The following is a 16,167-nucleotide window of genomic DNA, read 5'->3' on the forward strand; positions in this document are numbered from 1 at the left end:
CAGCAGGGGAGATACAGCTTTTCATTCTTGCTAGCATCCAGAGAAGCAGTAGACATTCAGAGAGGAGAAAATCATTAAGAAAAAGATTCAGGGACTGGGTTTAATAGCAGAAATATGTTTAAAATTTAAAATGCTGGTTATAATGCACAAGTTCCCAGAAGCTTCAGCCTTTGTCCTGCTGTCAGTGATGGAAAGTGAGGCTGGGTGATGGGGGTAGCATCAATCTGCCCCGTTGCAATGCAGGTAAAGCTCTCGAGCAGACAGGCTGGGTGTTTCCGTGTGTGGGTGGACAGTCCTGGCTCTATTTTTGGCTCTTTGGGGGCAGAGCCGAGGGGGGGGATGGCTCTGGGTGGTGCTGCCCGTGGGTTCTCCCTGTGTCGCCCTTCCCCAGGAGCAACCCTGTGGTTCAGCCACATCACGTTGTAGGCACAGAGGCTTTTTATGTTGGAAAGGGAGGGAGCAAACACACACGTGAATATATAGATATATATAAATATATACACACAAGCACAGGGTTCTGAGCATGAGACACTTTTTCCATGTCCAGCTGCCAGGCAGCTCTTTTCCCTTCCCTCCCTCTATCCCCGGGCTTACTGGTATGAAAGTTTTCCTGCCTTTTATATATATATTTCTTTTTAAATCTTTTTTTTTCCTTGTATGATGCACTCTCCTAGCTGACAAGGTTTGTAAGGTTGTGACTCCATTGCAAATCACAATGTAGGGCTGTTCTGCATCTTAAATTGATGCTGTTTTAGTCCCTTTGCTTCCTGTCCAACAGATCTGGTAGACGGTGAGAAGAAAGTTGAAATAATATAAATGAACAGCATCACCACCTCCAGATCCTGGGGGTTTCTTGCCTGTTTGCAGGTAGAAATCCTGACCCAAGGCTTTTGTGTGCTGAGGCAGGGTTTGTAATGAGCTGAGGAGCTTCCATGGCTTGGCAGCTCCAGCTTCTTGTGCCTGAGATGTTCTGGAGCTGGTGTCCATCCTGGACACCATCCTGCTCCTCCAGCAGGACCTCCCAGAGCCTGGAGAGCTACCAGACCTTCTGGGAATGTCCATACCAGGGCATCATAACATCTGGGAGGATTCCAGGACATAGCATCCCACCCGAGCTGGTTCACTGCATTTATTGGGGCCACTTTTACTGAGGTGAAAACCCAGAAACTGAGGCAAAAATCCATATACAGTTTCATGTGGCTATGTTTTAACTAAATAAGTCGAAGAGGGAATTCTTAAGGGGAATTCAGGTTCCTGCGGAGTTTTTCAGCTTCCTGGGAAGCGAGTGCAGTGACAATCACCATTTTACAAATAGGCAGCTGGGATGGCAGAGGAATTAACTGAGTTGCTGATGGGTTAGAAGTGTTGTCATAGTCAGCAGGTGCCACTGGCTTGCCTGAAGTCTGGGAGCCAGGCAGGCACCTGAGGGCTCTCTGAGGTGGGTATGGGAGTGGAGGTGCCTCTCCTGTTCCAGCTGCTCTGGCCCCACAGCAGGGTTCCCATACACGATGAGTTCTCGGGATGTGGGTGCAGCCCATCCAACCAGCTGTCTCTGTAAGTGCAGGACTCATGCAAGTCCCTAAATTCCTGTGCTCTCCTCTCCCAGTGAGGAAGTCTGTCTCGGGAAATGCTGCACTTCTCTCTAGGATAAACTGTCCTGGAGCGAGAGGTGAACATGAGTGTCCCACGTCATGATTTCAGAAGTTCCCTCTGGTGTATCTGGAAACCCTAAATACATTTGTGGGTTTGGTGTGTTTGAATAATAATGTTTGACATCTTCAGGGAAAGGTGGAGGTCTCTCCTCAGGTGTTTTTTGGTTAAAATAACGTGTGACTCTCCTTGGACCCCAGAGATGATTGCACAGAGCGGATTCCCGACAGAACTGTGCCTTGCCAGATGCAGAGTGACAGCAGGGAGGTAACTCCACACCCCATATTCACGTGGACTCCTAACTCAAACCTTCTTCTTGTTTTAGGAATCACCCGGACCTCCAGCGGGAGACTTCGGAGGCTCAGCGACCAGACGAGTCCGAGTAAGTGTGTGAATTTCTCTCTTTGAAACCTCCTCATCCAATTAAAAAAATAGAGGGAATGCAGGAGGTGAAACTCAGAAATCACATGTTCTGCCATGGTTTGAAAGGCAAAGCTTGCTGCTGACAAATGCAGAGCTGGAGAAAGAAAGCAGTACACGGAAAAAGGAGAGCAGGGTATATATGTATTTTTTAAAAGCCCCCAAAAACTATGAAAAGAAAGAGAATATAAAACATTCCTCACTGTATAATGGGCCCAGAGACAGTAATTAGCAAGCCCCAACCCAATTCAAGGGGTCTAACACAGGGCAACAGAAAGCAGGAGTGGCTTGTGGTTGAAATCTAGCTTTAGTCATTAGTAGCTCTTTCGGACTCTCCTTAGCTGTTATTTTTTATTGGATGTGCAGATTTATGGATTATAAGTGCTTGTGGCTAAATTTACAGCCCTAATTGCAGCTTAATGTTTTGGAAGTGGCTTCTGATCCAGGAGGAAGCAGGTGGGAGGGTTTGTTTTTCTTGAAAAAGGTATTTCCCAGCCTCAGGAAAGCAGCAGTGGAATTCCCAGTGCTTGTGAGTAGCTGAGGCCATGGGCTCTGTTTGTTTGCGTGTGGCACGTGCTGGGGCTGCCCAGGGACTGTCCCTGGTGGTTGTCTGCAAGTAAAAAATGTCACTGTTCTCATCTAAAGTACTCCAAGGGAAGCTGAGGCAGCCCAGCTCTGGGCTTTTCTTTCTGGTAGCCCCTGTGATGAGCCTGTGCTGCTTCCTGGTTCAAACCCCTGTGGGAAGCATCACTTCTCCATGTCCAGGTGCCATGCACATCCCAGACATTACTCTGCATTACCAGGTGCTTTGTTGCCACCGAAATCTTCCTTTGTGTTTCCTTCTCTGAGGTCACAGAATCCCAGAGTGGTTTGGGTTGGAAGGGGCCTTAAAGATCACCTGGTTCCACCCTGGGTGACCTCACCTCACCATTGCTGCCTCATTTTCTCTGCTGCTCATTGTCTCTGCTGCCTGTCCCCCCCCAAAACCCCACTCACCTCCTCAGCACCCTGCTCTGCCCACACTCGGTTCAGGTTTTATCCTCTCCTGTCCCCTTGGTCTCTCTGTCACTCCGTTGTTCCCTCCGGGCTCGATTTGCTGTTCCAATTCATCTTCTCAGCCCTCATATCCTGTCTCAGCTCCCAGATGTACTTATCAAAACAGTGGGTTTCAGCTTTTCCCTCGGCGTGGGTGGCAGCAGAAAGCCACCCTGGGGATGCCTTCCTGGAGCAGTGACTTCAGCGCTGTGCTGGATGCAGCCCTCAGCACGTGTGGGATGGGGATTAGTCACAGATGTCTGGTTGAAAGTGCACTGGAACACCCTGGGGGCTGGGACACTGCCTGCCTGGCCCTCCTTAGCACTGGTGACCAGCACAGGGACAGGTATTTGTGGCACAGATGAGGGTGACAGAGGCTGGCACGCTGTGACACTGTCCTGCTGCTGGCATCTGGAGCTCCACAGCCTTGTACCATCACCACCATCAGTGGGAGGATGGAATTATGGTCAGAGTAGGCCAGTGCACCCCAAACTGATGTCGAGTGGCAGCAAAAATGCATTGAGTGATAATTACTGGGGAGTCTTGGTGTCCTGTGAGTGGTAAAGCTTCACAACAGCGAGAGGCCAGAAGGACTGGTCTCCATTTTAAAGCTGATGCTTCAAAACTCGGCCACCAGCGCAGAGCTGGTAGTTTTGAACTGCAGCGTGTGTTTATCTTGTGCATATGCACAAACAAAGCTGCTGCCTCAGCCCTGGCACCGCCTGTTCTCATGGACAGACGTCCGAGGACAGAAGGGGGAATTGGTACAGCTCCAGAGGGAGCTGGGGAGTAGAGAATCCACACTGACAGACACAGCACATTTGTTCAAGCTTGTTTTCCTTAGACTCTAATTATACACTTTTCTACTTTTCTGGTGAGAGACCTTGTAAATTTTAATTTTTTTTTTTTTCCAGTTAAAAAATCAAATGAGTAGTTCAGTCCTTCAGTTTACATTGCAGTAAATATTTATGACTCCATATAACTGCAGCTCAATTTCCCCTTGTTTCAGGTCCAAACTTTCCCCTCTGCACATCTGGCCTTGCACCCAGAAGCTTTTATTCCTGTAAAAGATAAATTGGGGTTGGGATGAGTGAGCAGTGGTTGCAAGTGAAGCATTGCAGAAGGGGCTCGGTTGCTTCGGGCTCTTTGCCACCCTAAACAAAGCAAGGGGTGACGTGTGTTTCCACAGCCACCAACTCTTGGGATCCAGAGAGCTCCACAGGCAGGCTCCCCATGTTGCCTTGGGCTGTGCAGTGAGGGTAGGCGCCTGCAGAACTGGTGCTGACCTCTTTTGGAAACTTCATTCTGTGTCTCAAATTTTCTTGTCCCTCTGGAAGTGGTTGTGTGGCACAGGAATGCAACAGTGCTCGGTGAGCAGCAGTTCCAGGGCTTTGGGGCTGTGGGATTGGTTTTGGACAAACCTGCTGTGTAGTCCCAGGTAAACCCCTGGGGTGGGACTCAGAAGTTCCCTCCCCAGCTCTCCTGGAGCCCCTTCATGCGCTGGAAGAGGCTCTGAGGTCTCCCTGGAGCCTTCTCCTCTCCAGGTGAACACCCCTAGCTCTCCCAGCCTGGCTCCAGAGCAGAGGGGCTCCAGCCCTTGGAGAATCTCCATGGCCTCCTCTGGACTCTCTCCTGCACTTCACATCCTTCTGGTGTTGATGGCCCCAGAGCTGGAGGCAGCTCTGCAGGAGGGGGTCTCAAGAGAGTGGATAGAGGGGCAGAATCCCCTCCCTCGACCTGCTGCTCACAATTCTTGCACTGCAGCCCAGGACACGTTTGGCTTTCTGGGCCAGCAGCACACATTGCTGGGTCATGTGGAGCTTCTCATCAACCAACACCCCCAGTTCTCCCCAGGAATAGTCTTGATCCTTTCTCTGCCCAGCCTGTGCTTGGGATTGCCCTGACCCAGGTTCAGGATCTTGCACTTGGCCTTGTTGAACTTCCTGTCCAGGTCCCTCTGGATGGCATTCCTTCCCTCCAGGCTGAACTTCCTGAGGGTCACCTGGGCCCATCTCTCCAGCCTGTCCAGGTCCCTCTGGATGGTGTCCCACACCTCCAGCGTGTTGACTGCACGAGTCAGGAATGGCATCTCAGGGAAGTTACGCCCACTTCATTTTCCTACAACTGTACCTGACGAATTTGAAGGAGGGAAATATTTGCTGACATTTGCCATGTGGAGCAGTGGTGTGTTCACAGCTCAGCCAGAAAACAGCCCAGAGCAGTTGGAGTGGAAGGAACCGGGATCGTGTTCCTCTCGGGCAGCCAGCTGTGCTCTGTGCTTTGATTTGTTTCCAGCCTACAACTCAGTTTTTGCTAAAGAGGAAGGAACTTCCCTGGCAAGGGTAACACAAGGAGAGGGTCCATGAGAAGGCAGAGTTTACTGATTTAGCTGAAACAGCACGTTTTTCCTGTGTAGGTGAGCGCAGGGAGGACAATGCCTTCCAGCTGTGTTTCAGCAGCACTGCTCCGGCCCAGTGCTATTTGTGGCTCAGGTGCTTTGTTCACGAGAGGTCCCAAAGGGGTGGGAGGGGAGCAGGTGCCTCAGCTTTCCTGTTTCAGCCTTTGTGTGGCTGTGAGGCTGCCTGGAGCAGGGGCAGCCTGCCAGGGCAGGCAGGGCTTTTCCATCCAAAAAGCGAGAGCACAGCGGTCCCACTTCTGCCTCGTCAGCAGCTGGCTGAGGATCAGCCACAACTTGTCTCGGCGCTTTTTGGAAACGCAGGGCATAATTTGGAGAGGCAGGAAGTCAAGGCCAGCTCCCTGGGTTGTGCTAGAAAGGGGCACTCACTGGGACCTTTGCAGGGACAGCTTGTCTCGTGCTGTCTAAATGCTTCTCTTGGGTAGAAAGTGGGGGGACTCCCACCCAGATGTTGTTTGTATCAGCTCAAGTCCCTTGGTCACCCATTATGTTGATGGTGGTAGATGGGCCAGAAGCCACAGTGGGTGGGCCAGTGTGAGGTGGAGATGCAGGAGGAGTGAGGTGGTGGTTGTGGTTTGAGCCTGTGAGCTTCTGCTCAGGGCATAAGCTCTAGGACCCCACTAACCCCACTGTCACTTCACTGCCACACTGTCCAGGGCACCCGGGAGGGCTCTGGTACCTGGGATTAATAAAAATAAAAATATTACAGTCTTACATGAAAATTTCAACAAGACTGGCGCAGATAATTCTTGGCTTACTTGGTTTTTCCCTGATCAAGCCTTGCATTTTCCCTCTAACAGTTATGGATGTTCCTATTTCATAACTGGGGAAAATGGAGCAGCAGAGAACCTGAAAGCTGTGCCTTGAGCACTGCCTGTGAGTCCGGGGATCCTTCCCCATGGGCACTGAAATGGAAAGATGCGAGGCCAGGTGGGTGGCAGAGCTGAACACCCATAGCTGTGGGCAGAGTTTAAATTGGCATCATCGCTTTAACAAGGACAGCAGGATTTCAGCAGCGTTCCCTAATTTGGGACGCTCCAAATTCACCGTAGGTACGACAACAGATCTTGCTGTTTCCATCTCTTGACTTAGTACCTCGCCCTGAGGACCATCTCCTCTCTTTGTGCCTGGAGTCTGTAAGAGGACAGGTCTGGAAAGTGGTTTCTGTGAGGCTGTGGGTTAACCAGAACAGCGGAGATAAACAAGAGGAATGTCAGGAGCCGGGGGCTCCCCGCTGGAGCGTGCATGATGGCTGTTACATAAGCGAGTTCAGAGTGCTATGGAAACCATTAAGTGTGTGAGGGGCTTTTCCTCAGGGGAGAGCTGTCAGAACTGTCACACATCTGCAGCTCAGATGTGGGCACTGTCACTCACAGCACAGCCCTCCACGTGTCAGCGTGGCCTCTGAGCAAACCGAGCTTGGGAAGCTCCTGTAGACCTTGGTCCTTCAAGCTTGTCCTGCATCTGTCTGCAGCTTCCCGCTGGCATCCTGGGATCCAGGCTGGGAGTACAGCACTTAGGGTCCAGCTGGAAGCTGGGGGGATGCACAGCATGCAGTGTGATGTCACCTCCCTGGTGTGTGGTGAAACATCCTCAAGTTGCACCAGGAGTGGTTTAGATTGGATATTGGGAAGCATTTATTCACAGGAGGGGTGGTCAGGCACTGGAACAGGCTGCCCAAGGAACTGTGGAATCACCATCCCTGGAAGTGTTCAAAAGTTGTGTGGGTGTGGCACTCAAGGACATGGTTTGGTGGTGAGCACGGCAGTGCTGAGCTAATGGTTGGACTCGATGAACTCTTGGAGTTCTTTTCCAACCCCAATTACTCTGTGATCCTGTGTTGGTAGCACAGACGTGCCTTCACTGCGGTGGAGCAGCTCAGGGGTTAACAGGAGCTTGTGGTTGCAGCCTCATCGCTCTGGATGTGTCCTTAGATGAGGTCATATGAATTTCTTCGGGCAGCCTCTATTCCCCTTTGTCCAAAGCACCAAACCAGCCACCCCAGCTGTGCAGCTCTCCTGCCACAGTGTCCCCGTGCACCACCCGCTCCCCTCGGGCTCCCTGGGGACAAACCCTCGCTTGACACGTGTCCCCTTCATCACACATGGCCTTTCTCCTCGCGAGGGCAAAGCAGCAGAGGGTGCAGCTTGGTCACCAGCCAGCCTGGAGAGTCTCTTCTGCAGGCAGAGCTCTGCAGGTGATCCCAGCTCCGGGCAGTAAGAAGTTAAAGCAGTAAGGCTGCTCCCAGCTCAGGTGCCTGATTCCTGCATGGACACACACAGGGGCCTTGTGTAATGCTGGCACGTGGACTCTGAGCTGCCTGGCAGAGTCCTGTGGGGCTCCCGTGTGCTCCCAGCAGAGCTGTGTGTTACTCACAGGGAGTGAGGGAGCGTAGGGGCCTGAGCACACAGCTGAGAAATCCTGGGGTGATACTGGGTGCCCTGGGCACTTTGCTGCTGAGGGGATGTGCTGAGCACTGGCTGCTTGTCCTGCTCCCTTACAGCACCCCTGATTCATCTCCAGTCTCGTGTATAATCTCACTGAGTCCCCAAAGGCTCCTGAACATCGGAGGTGAGGAGGTAGATCTCGATGCTTTCCCCACAGCACCTGGCTCTGTGCGCTCTGCTGTGAGGAAGCCAGAGACAGCAAAATATAAATCAGTGGTTCAGGAACGACCAGGGCTTGAATGCTCTGTGATGTTTGGGGGCCTGAGCTGCTGACTGTGTTTTAAAATAAAAATTTTCCACGTTGGAGCGTGATATGGATTTGTTGATGAGTGCTGACAAGGTCCGCAGGGTTCCCCCGAGGAAAGGGAATGTAGAAGTGCAGTGTGGCTCCTCCAGAACAGGAGCAGCAGTCCTTGAGCAAGGTTATTTCTCACCTCAGCACCAGACATCTCTGGAGGAAGCCTTGAGAGCCCTTTCAATAGAGCCTGGCATCAGGTGCAGCAGAGAGAGGGGAGAGGAATGCTCTCCCAGGAGGGTGAGCAGTGTCCAGTCCTGCCTTGCCTCTCGCTCTGCCCTGCCAGCTGCTGTTAATTCTTCAGCACAGGAGTGTGAAAGAGTGAGCAGAGAGCCTGGGGAGGAGCAAGGGATTTCCAGCAGTTTGGGGCTTTCAGGCTGAGCCAGCACAGAGGAGAGCTCTAACAGGGACTGTCCTTAAAGCAAAGTCCCCTCCACGGTGGGCATCATCTCAGGAGGCTGTGTGGGACTGGGGCAGGAGGGGCCGTGGGGGGCTGCTGCTGCCACAGCCATCGCCTGCTGCCACTGCCACCCCAGCTCTGCGTGGTGATGAGCTTTGTGTCCTGGGCGAGGTCTCTGGCTTAGGAAAGGTAGTAACTCAGGAGGATCTGAGTGATTTGTGTTCCCCTGTGTTGAACAAACACAGGTTTTCATAAGAAATAGCCAGGGAGTGGCAAAATAGTGCTTGGCAGTGCATGTGGAGCAGCTGAGAGCTGCAGCCCAGGGCAGGGCAGCTCCTTGTCTGCCCAGCTGGAAGAGGGGGATGGAGGCAAAGAAACACCTGGTGAAGAGCAGGGCAGCAGCATTGAGAGTGTGAGTACCTCCCTCAGAAAGAGGAGGATCTTCTTGCTTTGGTTTTAATTTTTTTCCAAATGAAAGGGACAGTTTTAGTCAATATTTTCTTTCTTCCCCATTGTTAAGGCTCATATAAATGTAAAAGAAAGGTTTTTGGAGCAAACAGTCCATGGAGGCTCAGATACTCTCATTGCTGGCTGGGTCCAGCCTGGGGGTAAAAGGCATAGAGGGAATGTAATGGGGTAACACTTGATTGAGTTTGGACCTGTATTTCCTCATGTGAAAATGCTTCACTAAACATAATGTGATTTAGGAATGCTCTGCTCTGCCACACTGTCCCCCCTCTACGCTCTCCTCCCAGATATCCAGTGCTGCAGATAGCTGACACAGCTTTTGAAAGAACCAGTTGAATCCCCATTTCTCCTGCCTCTCCAGGTCCTGGAGGTTTTAGCTGCTTCCTGCACCTTTGCCAGTGCAGCCTGGACCTCTGACCCCTGAATGGACTTGCAGCATTCATCCTCTCCAGCTCAGGGCTGGGGCTATGAGGTGATACCTGGCAGATGTGCTAAAACCCTGGTGGAAGTGGTCAGCTGTGCACTGTACTGGGCAGGAAAGAAAACAGCTCTTCTGTCAGATGAAATGCCCCAGGAACATAATCCCAGCATAGAACTGGAGAGGCAGACAAGGAATGGCAAATAAGACCTACCTGGATACCTGCAAGCATCTGTCCCACTGCTGTGGCTGGTGACAGAGTCAATAGCCCTAAACCCCCTCCTGGCTGCCCGCTGCTGCCCTGGGCTCTGTGCCATGGCCACAGTCCCTGCTTATCTCTGTTCATGCACAACGAGCAGGTTCTGGCTTGGCAAAGGGCTGGGGTGTTGCTGGGTGAGCCTCGCAGAGGTGTGTGAGAGAGAAGGCTCAAGCTGAGCCTGGAGCAGGGCTCGGTTGGCTTTCTTCTTTGTGGTTTCCTTCCTTGCTTTCTCTGCACCTGGCAGTGCTTCCTGCTGGCTGCCGATGTCCAAAACTGTGAGGGAAAGCGTGTGCACCCTGTGGCAGCCCCTCGAGCAGGGGATGGCAGCACAGCAGGGCTCCTGCTTTGTGTCAGATCATTGTTTGCAAATGGAAATTGGGGTTGGTTTTACAGCAGACGGTAGTGGTTTCCTTAAAGTCGCTCCTGCCTCTTCCGTCTCCTTGTGGCTTTCCCAAAAGTCAGCCCTAGGGGGTTTGAATCCCAAGAAGGCAGCCCTGGGGAGAGAGTTCTCTGTCCTCTTCCTAAAATCTGGGTGTGCTTGACTTGCCCCCACCCTTTAGCAGTACTACTAGAAAATGGAATATATATTGTCTTTATAATAGACTTGTACAGTGCACAGACTGCTGACCACCCATTTGAACAGGCATGTGAGGAGCTTCTCAAAAACTAAGAAAAATGGGGAATCCTCAGCCCTGGAACGTGAGGGCCACTGGAACCACACCTGTGAAGGGAGCAAACCCCGATGTTGACATCAGCAGCACAGGGTACCCCTGTCTCAATCACAGGCACCCCATTATCTGCCTGTTAGCACTTTGTGAGCACTGCTTCCGGCGGCTGCACCTTTAAAGTGAATCCATTAAAATTTGCATGAGTACTTCAGGCCTGAACGAAAGCAGCTACCTGGAGGTTTTTATGCATTTCAAGTTCCACTGCATCAGCCACAGTTTGGTTTCACTTCCCGGAGTGCCTCCTGGTGATCTGCCCTGCAAGGAACGGTGCCTTTACTTTATCCTTCCTAGCCACCTGGGTCTTGATGGGTTAAAGTCTGGAGGCTAAAATGCGCGCTGCCCCCATCCCTTCTTCCTCTCCATTCACCTTCTTCCTTTCTCCACACTTCCCCGGGGTTTTTCCCTTCCTCTTCAGCCTCAGGAGCCTGGCACCGAGGCTGCTTGGTGGAGGCAGTGCAGTGGGGTTTGTGCTCCGTGGGGCTGTGCAGCTCCCCCGTGTCCTTGCTTTGTGTCCAGCACCTCTGTGGTCTCGGGCAGGAAACGTGGTTTGAGCCTGTCAATGGGAAAACATTGCTCATTGTCCCCTCCAACGCCTTGGGCCCTGGCAGCAGGAACATGCAGAGCTTTGCTAGCAAACAGTGAATGAGCAGAATTTTGGGAAGGAATCTCAACTTCCCTGCCCGGGGAATAACACGCTAGGGGAGAGAGAGACATTAGGGAGAAACTTCCCGAAGGACTGGGCTCTCTTGGGGCTGCCTTCCACCAGCTCCCTGCTGCCTGCTGGGATGTGCAGGGGTTGCTGCTGTTGCTGACCCCACAGCTGGGTGCTGGCTGTGGTCCTCCCTCTGATTTGGGGATGCTGGTGCTCCATCAGCTGCTGACCCTCAATATTAAAAAGTGATATGATGTAGGCCCAGGCTGTGCAAAGGTTTCAGCAGTGCCTCTAATTCCTGGAGTCTTTCCTGCCCTTCATCCAGCTGGGCAACGACCTCTCCTTCTGCCCATGGCATGAGAGCAGTGCCAGGCTGTGTCACAGACATCACAGTTGGGTTTTTCCATGTGAACTTGTGAGCATTTTGGGGGCAAAAAAATGTCACGTGGACCATGCTGATCACACAGGGGTCCTGTCAGCACACCTGGCCTGTGGAACGGCTGTGCCTCCCCTCCCAGCATTGCCTTGGGATGGGGGTTGAATGGTTTTTTGCCAGCTCCGGGGATGGAGGATGTGTCCTTGCATCCAGCTGGGTGATTATCAATAGGAATCAGTGTCGGATGGCTCGGGAGGGCCGTGCAGAGTGTTTGGGCACTGGGCAGCCCCCGTCGGAAGGTGCTAACGCCGTGTCCCCGCTGCCTGCCCGGGCCGGCGGCCAAGTGGAAGTTTCCGTGTGGGCCAGCCCATCTCTGCAGCCACACATCCATCCCTCCATCCCGCCGGGCAGAGGAGCATCGGGCACCAGGCTCTGCAGGGCTCCTCCACTGCCTCTGCTCCCCCGTGCCCTGCCCGGACATCACAGGGAAGGAAAACTGCTCTCAAACCCCACCTCAACCCCGCCGCGGCACCGGGGACAACACCGAGAGCTCCTGCCCGGGGCAAAGACTTTCTCTACCGCTTCTGGCAGGCTCCGATATCCTGCTGCTCTCTGCCGTGCCGTGGGGAGGAGGGAGAAGCGGGGGCTCGGTGCCAGGGCCGGCGAGGAAGCCCCCGAGGGGCTGCCCAGAACCAGGGAATGCCGCGCTCGGGTCCCGCCTGGTAGCAGCAGCAGCAGCAGCAGCAGCCGCCCATGATGCTGTGCTTGGAATGAAGTCAGCCTTCATCAGCCGAATAGTTTATGCATGAATCGAAACTTCAGACCTGGCAGAAGAGGGGGGAGCGTGCAGGATCTGCGCTCTTTTAAAATGCTGGAGCCAAGGAAGGAGGAGGGGATAGAGGAAATAGCAGGAAAATAAGGCTGGGGAAGTGGGGAGAGATTTGAGAAGCTGGATGAGTTGTTCGCTCTGTTATTGTGAGGAGCCAAGTTCCTTAAGCATCTCCTGGTGGATATTAAGAGGGAGCTGTGGAGGCTGGAGCGTTCCCCTGGACACTCGCACGCTGTAGCTTTAAGACTTTTACAGAGGACTCGGGATTTCCAGTTTTCCTGCGCCTGGTGGAGTATTTCAGGGAGTTACAGGATTTTTCGGGTCATGTACCCCCTTCTCCTTTCTTCTTCCTCCTTTCTCTTTCTCTCTTGCTCTTCTTTCTCATTTCAAAGAGACAAAGCTACTTCAGTTTGGAGCACAAACATATGATCAGCACATGGAAATGTGGTAATTTGGATGCATTCATGATTGCAACAGATTGAAGAAATTAGACCAGACAAAGAGCTTTTTTTGGAAGAGGAGGAGGAGGAGGCAAGGCAAGGAGGGAGGGAGAGTGGGGGAAAGAAGGGGACGCCACCGAAAAAAGGGACGGCCGTGACACGCGGATGCTAAATATATCCCGTAGTAATGGAGAGGGACCGGATTTCAGGTAGGCTATTGATCTTTTAATATGTTATACTCTGCCCCTGCCCTCCTACCTTTCCAGCAGCTTCTGTACTTTGAGAAGAGGAATAGCCCCGCTCCGGGTGGATTTCAGCCGATTCCTTTTTTTATTTCCTTTATTTTTTTTTTTTTTTTGCAATGCTTCCCTTCTGCATTTTTTTAGCAAATTCGTGCTTAACGTTGATGCTACAGAATGGCCACATTGATTAAGTAGTACATGATTAAGTAGTTTCTTCTCACCCTCCATAACTGGATGGGCTAGTTCATTCTCCAGCTAGACCAGGTCTGGTCTGTATTCATTTGAGTCCCTCTCTCCCCCCCCCCTCCGCTCCCATGTGCCGCACGGCGCGGGGGGATGAATGCTGAGCCTGTTAGCTCAGAGCTGCGAGCCGGGGAGAGGGAGGAAAACAGCCGAGCTCTTGGCATGGAGACGCGGTTCTGCTCTGAAGGTTGGCTCCTGGGTGTGCGTGTGCCTGTGTGTTGTGTTGTGGTGGAGCTTCTCCTGCTTGCCAAAGTATCTTCCTTGGGTTTTTGCCCTCCCATCCTGCCTGGCTGGGCAGGAGCTGCCTGCGTGTTCCATGGCTGGTCCTTGCTTTATGCTGGAGCAGCGCCGTGGGCTTCACCTTGCTGCCCGTGCGTGGGGGGGGGGGCAGAGGAATGAATAACTCCATTTAATTCCCCAGTTTCCCCGCAATTCCCGCCCAGTGGTGCATGTCTGAGTGGTTCCAAGAACTGCTCCCAGGTCCCTGGAGCTGCTGGGATGGGCTGCGTGGTGTCACCCAGGGGCTCTCCCTCTGTGTGCGTGAGCAGGGTGAGCAGGATGAGACAGGGACACCGAGGGAGGGGCTGTCTGTGCCCAAACTGGCAGCTCTGGTGAGTCTCCCTCCTCCCACCCACCCCACGGCACAGCTCAGCTCACCCTCCTCGGGCACCAGGCCCTTGTCCTGGGCGTTCCCAGCCGGCCGCTGGGCATCGGCGCTGGGAGGGAAACCACAGGGACGAGAGGAAGCGCTCAAGCCAGGGTGGAGCGAAGCTGTGGCCAGGGAAGGCTGCTCCCATGGCTGGCCTGTTCCAGACCCACCGTGCCCCGTCCAGGGATGTGCTGAGAGCACCCGGTGCCCCTGGATAAGGATTTACCTGCAGGAACATCGTCTACCCCACACCACCTCTTCAGAGTGCGGGTGGCACCTTCTCATCCCTCTGTCCATCTCTCTTGCTTGTGCTTTCTCCTCTGGTCTGAGCCACTTCAAAGCATTCCTGAGAACTGCTTGTAACTCAGAGCCTGGTGGGCGTTTCAGCAGCCCGGGGCTTTGGGCTGGAGAGCCTGTGCCGCTGGGCAGGGACATGTGGGAGAGAAGGGGGTGACAAGGGGGGGTTTGGTCCCATCCTCGGTGCAGTGCTGGGTCCTCCTCACAGAGGTGCTGGGCAGTTCTGCGAAGGGTCACTGGGGAGAAAGGTGACTCCCTAGTGATGTGATCCAGGGCTTTTTGTTCTGAATGAGCACGAAAGGTGGGGTTCTCTCAGCCCTCAGGCTGCACATGGTGCAAGGAGCACAGAGCCCTGGTGCCTGGGCTGGCTGTCACCGATCCCAGGGCATGCAGCACCCAGGGACCCTGCGGGCAGGAAGGCCCCAGAGGAGTGAATGCCATTGTGTGAAGATGCAGGAGCTCTTGCTAATGCCCTGGAGCAGGAGCAGCATTTACAAAACCATGTCCAAGTGCCTACGTGTTCCACTGACCAGGAACTGGCTTTCCATGGGTGGCTCAGATGCGGCTGAGCCGTGGGCAGGGATGCAGGGAGGGCATGTGGCTGTGCCTGATGACCTGGGCCAGGTGTACAAAGAGTGGTGTGTGCCTTCCCAAGGAGGTTGCCAGGAGGATGAACCCAGCCACTCTGCCCTCGCTCAAATGCCGTGTGGGACCTTGGGAACGTGCAGACCATCTTAGCGGCATTTATGATACGTGACTCTGGCATGAAGTGTGGGGTGGGGAAATAGATGGCCTGAAAGTCTGGTCTCTGATCTGCTCCACGGGTCCCTGCTTGAAAGGGTCAGCATGGGCAGGGAAAGCTGCTCAGCTGGGGCAGTGGAGGGAATGATAAACCACGTGTGGGAAAACTGTTCTTGAAGAGATTCTGGGCACAGAAGCGACAATTAATGGCTGGAATCGATGATTTTAGGAGTCTTTTCCAGCCCAAGTGGTTCTGTGATTCTAATATTACCAGGCTGTGCTGTTGACTCCCAGATCCGTGGCCCAGCATGGATGCTCAGGGGGAGCTGCTCCCCTCGATGTGCTCCAAGGGTGCCCCAGGGCCGAGGGCTCTGGCCCTGCTGCACTGGTGGAGGAGAGGAGCAGGGAGCAGAGCTCAGCCACAGCCAGCAGGACAGCTGGGCCCTGGCTTTGGTGACTAACTGAGAGATGACTCGGATGAAAGCAGATCCGTGCCACGCTGGGGGCCATGTCCCAGTCACTGCTCTGGCCCTAAACATGCTTTTAATTAGTCCTCAGCTGTGGGTGGGAAGAGCTGACTCCTGAGCTGAGTGTGGGGCTGCTGGATGGGAGGAGGGCACTCCAGGGCAGGTGGGAACTGGGCCTGGCGTCTTCTTTGAGGTCTCTTTCCCACAGCTGCTGGGCTGGGCATGTCCCCTGGGGTGTCCTCTGCCCAGGGAGAGCTCAGGCTTTCCTCCCAGAGCCGTGTCCCTGACCCAAGGTCCCATCCCAGGGCATGATAAACACCTCGTGCTTCAGGGGAAGGCATGGAAGGTGTGGGGTGAGGCTGTGGGTCTGTGCGTGGTTTGCTGCCAGCTGTGGGGCAGCGAGGGGCTGCCTGTTCTGTGACAAGGTGCCAGTCTCGGGTGGTGCCTGTGGGTGCTGGCAGGAGAAACACAATCTCACAGAACATGTTTGTGTCTTCTAATCCAGTTAACTCATTTCTCACACATTTCTGAAAGCTATGAAAGCATGAGGAACATTAGCTCTAAATGGATTTGTTTCCAGGCATGCCTCTCCTCTGGTTTTAGGGCTGGGAGCTGTGCTCTGGGCTGTGTCCCTCGCGTCTGCCCCTTCTCCCTCAGTGCAGGTTGCGCTGGTGGCAGTGGCCTGGAGATGGCTC

The 16,167-nt window shown here is 53.6% G+C and overlaps 1 protein-coding gene across 4 annotated transcripts in view; it reads left to right on the forward strand.

Annotated features, from left to right (window-relative positions):
• The window catches only part of SEPT9 (septin 9), a 134,576-nt gene that overhangs the window by 25,600 nt on the left and 92,809 nt on the right, over positions 1–16,167 (forward strand). For 2 of the 4 annotated variants that reach the window (XM_017743227.1, XM_017743229.1), the window contains exon 2: positions 1,976–2,032. In XM_017743227.1, coding sequence (XP_017598716.1) covers positions 1,976–2,032 — 57 coding nt within the window. Of the gene's footprint in view, positions 1–1,975; positions 2,033–12,037; positions 13,043–13,396; positions 13,506–16,167 lie in introns of those variants that run through there. The other 2 variants (XM_017743230.1, XM_017743228.1) reach the window with 2 other exon arrangements.

The sequence above is a fragment of the Corvus brachyrhynchos genome, unplaced genomic scaffold, assembly GCF_000691975.1.
Source record: "Corvus brachyrhynchos isolate BGI_N302 unplaced genomic scaffold, ASM69197v1 scaffold148, whole genome shotgun sequence".
NCBI classification, from domain to species: domain Eukaryota; kingdom Metazoa; phylum Chordata; class Aves; order Passeriformes; family Corvidae; genus Corvus; species Corvus brachyrhynchos.